The sequence below is a fragment of the Nicotiana tabacum genome, chromosome 23, assembly GCF_000715075.1.
Source record: "Nicotiana tabacum cultivar K326 chromosome 23, ASM71507v2, whole genome shotgun sequence".
NCBI lineage: Eukaryota > Viridiplantae > Streptophyta > Magnoliopsida > Solanales > Solanaceae > Nicotiana > Nicotiana tabacum.
In genome coordinates, this window is record NC_134102.1 from 78,408,989 (window position 1) to 78,418,324 (window position 9,336).

General features: G+C 35.4%; 1 protein-coding gene across 1 annotated transcript; it reads right to left on the reverse strand.

Moving 5' to 3' along the window:
* Positions 1-6,282: 6,282 nt before the first annotated feature.
* LOC107819770 (putative serine/threonine-protein kinase PBL15) lies at positions 6,283-8,634 on the reverse strand. Its single transcript, XM_016645918.2, has 5 exons — positions 8,144-8,634; positions 7,600-7,735; positions 7,293-7,429; positions 7,031-7,154; positions 6,283-6,888 (listed from the first exon to the last, which is right to left on the reverse strand). Exons 1-5 carry the CDS (start codon positions 8,555-8,557, stop codon positions 6,437-6,439), a joined length of 1,263 nt encoding a protein of 420 aa, XP_016501404.1. The 5' UTR covers positions 8,558-8,634; the 3' UTR covers positions 6,283-6,436.
* Between the last annotated feature and the right edge of the window lie 702 nt (positions 8,635-9,336).

Below are 9,336 nucleotides of genomic sequence, written 5' to 3' on the forward strand. Positions count from 1 at the left end.
CTCTCTTAGTTGCTTGCAATCTTCTGTTCTGTGGCCATGGGTACCATGATATTCGCAAATTTGATTGGGATTTCTTTGGGCAGGATCAGTCTGCATTGGTCGAGGACATTTAGTGTATTCGATGCGTCTGATGGCCGACACGAGAGCGGATGCACCAATGCTGAAGTTATATTCTGATAATTGAGGTGCTTCTATAGGCTCGGCATATTTATCGAAGCCGCTCTTACTCATAAGCCCCCGAGAATTTTGTCCCCGATCAATTCTTTGATTGTTCCGAATTGCGTTGCGTGTTGAACCGTTGTTCACTCGATCTGCGACGTACGGTCGATATCGGTCTCTGTTCGACCTTTGTTCTCTGTCGATCTGCTTTTGATTAATAACTGTCTTGTTCTGATGAACAGGTCCATACGGGCCCCCCCGACTGATCATCCTCGACCCTAATTTTCGATTGATATCGGTTGTGCACATCTGCCCAAGTCACCGCTGGATACTCGATCAAATTTTGTTTCAGCCGATGTGATGTTGTCGAACTTAGCTCGTTCAACCCTTGGGTGAAAGCTTGTACGGCCCAGTCATCTATGACCGGGGGTAATTCCATACGTTCCATTTGAAATCGGGATACGAATTCCCTCAGTATTTCTCCCTGCCTTTGCTTTACTTTGAAGAGGTCTGATTTTGTCGTTGCAACCTTTATGGCACCAGCATGTGCTTTTATAAACGAATCTGCTAACATGATAAAAGAATCGATGGAATTTGGCGGTAAATTGTGGTACCAGATCATAGCTCCTTTCGAGAGGGTCTCCCCGATTTTTTTCAACAGCACGGATTCGATCTCATCATCTTCCAAATCGTTGCCTTTTATGGTACATGTGTAAGAGGTGACATGTTCGTTAGGATCGGCCGTACCGTTATATTTGGATATTTCGGGCATACGGAATTTTTTGGGGATTAGCTTCGGTGCCGCACTCGACGGAAAAGGCTTTTGTATAAATTTTTTTAAATTAAGCCCTTTTATCATTGGTGGAGCCCCTGGGATTTGGTCGACCCTGGCATTGTACGTTTTCACCCTCTTGTCGTTGGCTTCGACTCATTTTGTGAGTTCTTCGAGCAATTTAGTAATTCCGGGAGTAGTCCCCGATTCTTGCTCGTTAGATTTCACTATGGCAGGCTCTGTTCTGGGGGTGATTTCTCGAAGTGGATTGGAAACCGGCCTGCTTTGTGCACGAGTTTGGCTTTGTAGCTGAGCTATCGCTACTTGCTGGGCTTGCAACATCTTGAAGATCATGCGTAAGCTTGCCCCGATTTCCCCTGGGCTTTGGGTGTCTTGGGCTACGGATCGAGCACCGCCCTAAATGCTTCTTTCCGGTTCGGAATGCTGGTTCGCTTCCAAAGCAAATTTTGAATTGACATCCAGTGATACTTCGGCTCGAATCTCGGGTACTTTGATTCGAGCCTCGGGTGGTGCCAAGTTGTTGGTTTTATCTTGAAGGCCGGCTTCGTAATCGGTCGGTGAAGCCATTCGATCGGTGGCTATTCGTAGTTAACCCTGAATTGAAGATGTTTTCGGAAATAAGTGACCACTGTTATCCTCGGCCCCACGGTGGGCGCCAAACTGTTTACCCAAAAAACGGATGGAGTTGAATTTATACGCAGTTCCGAAGATATGTGGTGCAACTTAATACAAAATATAAGGATAAATAAAACGTGAATATAGATTAGAGATAATGTAATCTAGACAAGGCAATCAAGAACAGTGAACCTTAGGATTTAACAAATAGAATCAATCTAAAAAACTGGAATAGCCACTCTTTCTTATAGAGGAATATAATACTTTCATTATAATGTAAATCTTAGAAAAAGTATATCCGCCTTACAGAAATGATAACCAAGCTTTTTTATAGTGGAGGGATTCGGCTCCAAGCATAATAAAATAAACATTCAGTGGGAGACCAATGATAAATCAGCTTTTTCATAATTTCTGCCAAGATTCCCTCTAGTGGGATTGCAACGGCTTTTGTCTGCGAGCTCGATCTTGCTTAGAATCCTCGATTTTGGTTCGAGCTTGATTTCGGCTCGAACTTGTGATCTTGGTTCGAGCCCGATCCTGGTTCGAGCCCTCGAATTGATTCCAGGTCAATGCAGGTTAGTTTTTGGATTATCAGCACGATAGATCTACCCGCGTCATGGTTCGATTCTTATTCGAGTTTGATAATGATATCGATCTCAACACGGACCGACCTCCCCGGGTTCGAGGTTAGCTCGTGCCCCCTTCGGAATCTTACCTCGATACACCATCCTTCAAACCATACTGGACATGCCAAGGCTGAAATCTATTTCGACCGTATACAACTATAATGAATATTAACCAATTGACAGCAAGGATACAACAAAGCATGAACACATCTATAAAACTTTCAGTCAACAAAAATAGAGTTTACATCATTTGATCAAGGTGATACCAGGATACAAGTAAACAGAATAAGAAAATAGATCTCTAAAGTTGGAAAAGAAACAATAGAAAATAGCAGAAGCAGTAACAGTAACAGCAAGAAAACAGCTTCAAATCCACTCCAAAATCCAACGAGAATTCAAGAGCTACTGAAACAGTGCAATGGAATTCATAGTGGCTTTTCAACTCTCCTTTTTTTTTTGGTTTTTTCTAAGTCTAAATTCAATTTTCAGATTATTTTTCTGTGGAGAATCAGTGAATGTGTAGGTGATAATGAATTATGTGTGTGAGGGGTGTATGGTCTCTTTTATAGAGTGCGAGAGTGTATTAAGATAGAGATTAGGGAAAAGGGGAGGGAATCAAGGGAATGTGAGCTGAAAATTCGGGAAGGGCATCTTTTAATAACCAATTTGTACAGCTGTCCCATTTTTAGATATTTCAGCATCTTTTCTTAACCAAAATAGGACAGCTGTCCTTTTTTCCAGCTGCTCTTTTCTTCTAGAAACATCTAAAATATTTTTCTAAATTCTTTATTTCAATTAATTCTATTAAATTTCAAATATTTACAAAACAATTATAATAAGAAAAACATGCAAATCCAGAAATCAAAACAAACTACTAGTACGTAATTTAACAAATAAACTGTTTTTATTATATAAGATTAATTAACCTAATATTATGCAATTTAGACCAATTGAACTACTTAATCAGGCAAACTAATTATTGACTCTAAACATAAAACTAAGTAATTAACAAACTACAAATGCAAAGTTACAATTAATTAAGAACTAAACTACTCTGATTAACACTAAACCGAATGAACAGAAACATTTGCAATTACAGGCCACAGTAACAAAAATAAAAACCAAAAATGAAGACACAATAGAGTGGGGCGAGAATATACCTATTGAAAGAAAGATGAAGCTACTAAAACAATTTTCGACGAAGTTCGGCCGGTCAGTGGCCATTTGACGATGATCCGGTGACTTCGGAATGAACCAAAACTAACATGAATCGATTGCTCGTGTCAAGAGCAATCGATTCACGTTAGTTTGAGCCAAAATGAATCTGAGATTGCAGAAGTAGACAGACTTGGAAATTTCTAACTTTTTCTTCTTTCTTAGATTTGAAAATCGAACCAACATACAACGATTTGAAGGGAATGACTGTGGGATTTGAGGAGGGGGGAAGGTGAAGATTATCTGGTGAAGGTTTGAAGGTGTTTTAGAGGTGGGCTGCCGGCGGCGGGTTCTTAGGCGGCTAGGTTTTATGTGGGAGATGGGAGAGATAAGGGAGATAGAGATGAGGGGAAATGAAATTGTTCTCTAGGGTTTGGGGGGGGGGGGGACAAGTTCGGACAGCTTTAAGGAGAAAGAGTGATTAGTTCCTGATCGTTAGATTGAAGAGAAGGAACGGCCAGGATAAAGCGAGGGGAAACGGGGTCGTTTTGGGTTAGTAGTGGGGCCAGGCTGGATTGAAGTGGGATGGGCTGGGGCGGATTTGCACAATTGGGCCATTGAAATTGCTTTCGGCCTAATTTTGACTAAGACCAAACAGACTCCTTATTTCTTTTCTTTATTTTCTTTGATTTTAAATTCTACAAATTTAATTAAAAATCCTAATTAAATTCTAACTTAATTCTAATTTGCAAAATTAACCTACTTACTATTTTCTAATATTTCAAATAATTACTAACTTAGCACTAACGAAAGGAAATTATGAATTTAAAACTAAAAGCTAAATGTAAGAAAAATGACCATTGTGTTTTTGTGATTTTTATTTAATAATGCAACTAATAAACATAATTAAATCCTAAAAATGCAAAATAAACAATGAAGATTTTGGATATTTTTTGATGTTTTCTTATGATTTTAAAATATTAAATATGCAACTAAATGCAAACAATAATTAGCAAGAAATTTCTAGAAATTCTATGAAAAATTAAAACAATTAGAAAAATTTATTTTTGTAAATTTTATAGGAGTATTTTACATTGGTCAAAAATTACATGCTTCGACTCAGATTTTGCTATATCAACGCAGCTCAACAGATTGTATTTTTTCTCTCATATAACAAAATAGTGTAGATACATACAAAGTAAACGAAGAAGATGGCGTAGATCTATACATACAACATACCGTGTTTTGCAATTAAAGATACATACAATATACGTTCGTTGAAGAAGAAGATAACCCAGATCTATGCATGCTATTCTCTCTCGCAGACAAAGAAATACATTAAAGATACATACAAAGAAGAAGAAAAAGACTACTCAGATCTATACAGACAACATACAGTCAGCTCCCAAAGCCGCTCCATCGTCGAATTATCGCTTCATCGGCAATTTTTTTTTTTCTCTTCCTCCGACTCTATAACTTGCATCATCTTCTTCTTAAACTCATTGTCGCCGGTGAAATTAGCGCAATCGATTTCTCCGCCGTCGAATTGCCGCTTCATTTGATAGATCTGAATAAGGAAAACAAAGGATATAGGAAGTGGTCTATTATTCCCTCGATTCGGCGGGGTTGCTTGTTGGGCTATTTGCTATAAAGCTTGTTTGGATGAGTGTAACTCATTGTATCGTATTATATTGTTATCAATGTTTATTTTGATTATTTAGTCAAAATTGATTGTATTATATTGTTAAATTATTTCGAAACAATAAAAAATTTAATTTTTTTAAACAACTGATTTAGTGTGGTGGGATTGCTTACTATTTTCCTTTTCAATTATGTCCTAACATATTACTTTAAAATTATGTTTTACCCTTTACTTTTTAACTCCAAATCTCCCACTTTTAACCTACTTTGTTTTTGTCCTTTTTTTTTTCCTTCCGCTGCATACTATTCCCAACTCCAACGTAAAAGGTAGTAAGAATAGGTTTTGCCTTCTTTTTGTTTAGTTTTTCTCTATTTTGAGTTTAACTCCAATTTTAATTACTTTAATTTCCAATTAGCTGTATACTATTAGTTGTTTTCAAGTGTGCAAAGTGTTCGTACTTATTTATCTTTGATCCTTTGTAACTGCACGGTCTTCGTTCGTTTTTCTGTCATCGTTCTTTATTATTATTTCTCTAATAATAGTTACTCTTTGATTTTAGTAGAAAGGAATTTTCTTAAATTATTTATATGCGTAATTTTTGATAAATTTAATATTTAAAACAAGTAAGGATATATTTTAGTAAACTTATCAGCTACAATACAATATAGTTAAAACAAACAACAAAATATTATTTAACAACAACAAACAATACAATTTATCCAAATATTGTATTCATAAAATGATACAATATAATACGATACAATACAATACATTATGAAACGATGGATAACAATGATCTAAACAGAATGTAAAACCCAAAATGTAGTTATAAATTCTAATTATTTTAAAATGTATTTATGTATGATAAATATAGTGCAAGTTAGTTATACTATGTAAGTTTTCCTAAAATGTAGTGTAATACAATAAAAATAAAAGGAAATTAACTTGAATAATCACTCGTCGAAAACAACTTCTTGATTTTCCATGCTTTTATAGAAAAAACTAGATTTTGGTCTCCAAACTAAAATCTCCATGGTTAACAGTATATATCCCAACATTGTTGTCGATGACTATGTAATGTGTATCTTTTATATACACGTTTATCACTTAATCACAACAATTAATATGTATTTTCTTATCAATTTACTATTTACCCATGGCAAATTGATATGCTTAGTATAAATAACGCGAACGAATAAGTTTTATTCCAAAATTATTCATGCCAAAAGAGATAGCTTTATGTCAAAAATTGAAACGAGTGTGTCAAAATACCTCCACCACTATCGCATCGCTATAAAGAAGATTTAGTATATTAAAAACCTTATTGCTTTCATTTATTTACATAAACAAGTTAAACTTCACCTCAAGTACTCCATATATACTTTAGATACAATATTCATATATAGATACTTAATTATACCAAAGCACAATCTCTCGTAAAGAAATTTACTTGCTCTTACTATGAAAAGCCATACGAGAATTCTTGATAACCACTATTTTGCTGTCCTTGTTGCCTTTTGGAGAATAAACAACGTACTTATTGCTTGATTTTGGAGAGGGTGGCCATTGTCCACAAGCCACAGCCATGTCCCTTAGTGGTTGAAGGCTTTCTAAGGTTTCAATAATAGCTGGCATTTTGGGCCTGTCCTTTGGGTTCAAACTTGTGCATTGTGAAGCTAAATGGGCCATTTCTTTTGCTCCTTTCACTGAATATTGTCCTCCAAGTCTAGGGTCCATTATGCAACGCAATCTTCGACTACTTGACAAGTAAGGCCTTGTCCAATCGACTAAGTTTTGTTCATTCTTTGTTCTTGTTTTGTCCATTGCTCTTCTTCCTGTTACTAGTTCTAGCAAGACCACTCCAAAGCTGTAAATGTCGCTTTTGGTAGTAAGATGTCCTACATCACAAGTGGAGCATGAAAAAGTTGCACCTTAGTGTATTTAAATAAAAATAGGATAAAGAGAGGATAGAACTATATAGTGACATGTTAGCATCAACTGTAAGGAATAAATTGTACAAAATGTAGATCATAATAGTACCTGTGCTAACATATTCAGGGGCTGCATATCCGTAAGTGCCCATTACTCTAGTAGTGACATGGGTGTTTGAACCTTCTGGACCCATATGTGCAAGCCCAAAATCTGATAATTTAGCAGTAAAGTCCTGAAAATATGGCACAGAAGGGAAGAAGAAAAAACTATTAGCAAATAATACTTGTTGTTAGTCCAAATAACAAATGAATGAAAACTACAAGAAGGTATAAATACAAAGAGGAAAGTGTAAAATAATAGGAGTACATACAGAATCGAGCAAAATGTTGGAGGTTTTGAAATCACGGTAAATAACAGGTTTCTCAGCACCATGCAAGAAAGCAAGGCCTTTGGCTGCTCCTATTGCTATCTTCAATCTTGTACCCCATGGCAGTGAGTTTGATAACCCTGCAATTTGTTGCAAGTTATAAAGAGGTCAGAAAATCAAATTCTGATTACACAAAATTGTTATAAAAGATATTGTACGTAACTATATATGCCTTATGGTCTATTCTAATTAACTTCTCGAGTCATATTGAAAAATAATTTAGGTTTTGCTAAAGAAAAATGGAGCTTACTCTTAAAGAGATGATTTTCAAGGCTGCCTCTAGGCATGAATTCATAAACAAGGAGGCGCTCTTCATCCTCGCAACAGTACCCAATCAATCTTACTAAGTTTTGGTGCCTTAGCTGCCCTAGAAATATTACTTCCGCCTATCACCCAAAAACACATATAACTGTTAAATAATTGAAAGCATACCTTAATTATTAAAAAACAAACAGAAAAAACAAAAGATTCTGTATTGAGCTTTGACCTTTTAGCTCCTACTAGTAATTTTTGCCTATACAAAAATAAAAAGAAACAAGCACCAATTATTTAGCAGAACTCCTGTGGACCTCAATAAAACTGTGAAGTCCATACTTAATCTTATACTCCGTAAGTCCGGAATTTCAGTTTTTTTTAAGAGCTCCTGTCTCTTATTGACATCAGTAAAACAGTATTTTCTTAATATATATTACTAAAATAAAAAGATATAATCTGAAACTTCGACAAGTTCAACAATATACTTAAAATTGCTAAGAAAAAAGAAGGAAAAAAAAGGAGGAAATAGGTAACCTTACCAGCCATTCCCTGTGGCCTTGAAGTCCTTCAATATTAAGAAGCTTAACAGCAACAGCTTGAGATTTCAAACCAGTCCTCAAATTCTCATCAACATAACCTTTATGCACTGTTCCAAAACCACCTTCACCAAGCAAGTAATTAGTCGAGAAATTCTGCGTAATGGCACGCAGTTCACTCAACTGAAAATCAAATAAGTCAGGTCCAAATGATTGTGCAAGATCCTCATTAATCCTAGTTGATGATGATCTGCTCAAATCCGAGAATGACAACCTACGAAAAGATGGCAATGGAGCTATGTTCTTTGAAAATTCCGATTTCGAGGTCTTGCACCTGCTAAAATTTCCAAAAATGGTTTGATCTTCGACAGAACAGCAGTTTGCTGTAAAGGGTCTCCAAGATTTTGAGTCCTTCATGATTTGGTGAGGAAAAAAGATGGAGAAGTTGATGAGAAATATAAGAAGGAAGATATGAGGATTAGATAAAGGTAATTAATAAAGATAAAATAATTGAGGGGTTTTTAATTAATTTAATCAAGTATGTACAATTTAGTTTTCCTTGATTATCCACAATGAGGCAAGGACATTCTTTCTGTAACTGCTCCAACCACTCTACTAAATAGGGTATTGCTGTTCTAATCTTTTTTCTATGGGATTGTTTTTGTTGCTTGATTTGTCAACTACGTACTTGTCTTCATGCAAAAACGGTGTCCATTTTGTAATAAAAGAATTGGGAACAAATGTCACCTGTGTCGACTTGACTTTGGGCGAATCAAATTGAAGAAATTGTGTACTTTTCTGGTGTGAAAATATATGCAAATATCATTTCATTGGTGGTTTGGAAAAAGTATGATAAAGAGAACTAAAGTTTGAATTGGAGATCAAAGAAAACTGAAACGTATACAAAACACTTGTAATAGAGATGCTATTTGTTGTACTTGATATACACAAATGGTGTAAAGAATGTTTCTACTAGTATTTTAACTTATGGTACTAATTAATCTGTCTTACATTTTTAGTTACTAATCTTGTTTTCTATGGACAATTATATATTTAGCTAAATTTATTTTAGCTGACCTGGTTGTGTAAAAGTTCTTTTACACAATTAGTATATAAAAGTTAAATTATTTGGCTTGCAACATTAAACGTATTTTCAGTAGTTGCCTTTTTCTTCTTTCTATTTTTTGTTGTGAGCA

Excerpts from the sequence above, each read along its gene's own strand:
- LOC107819770 (XM_016645918.2), bottom strand. The coding sequence starts at position 8,557 with ATGAAGGACTCAAAATCTTGGAGACCCTTTACAGCAAACTGCTGTTCT. Across the intron at positions 7,736-8,143 it reads AAGGCCACAGGGAATGGCTG|GCGGAAGTAATATTTCTAGG; the intron begins GTAAGGTTACCT and ends TTTGGGTGATAG. Across the intron at positions 7,430-7,599 it reads TGAAAATCATCTCTTTAAGA|GGTTATCAAACTCACTGCCA; the intron begins GTAAGCTCCATT and ends AACAAATTGCAG.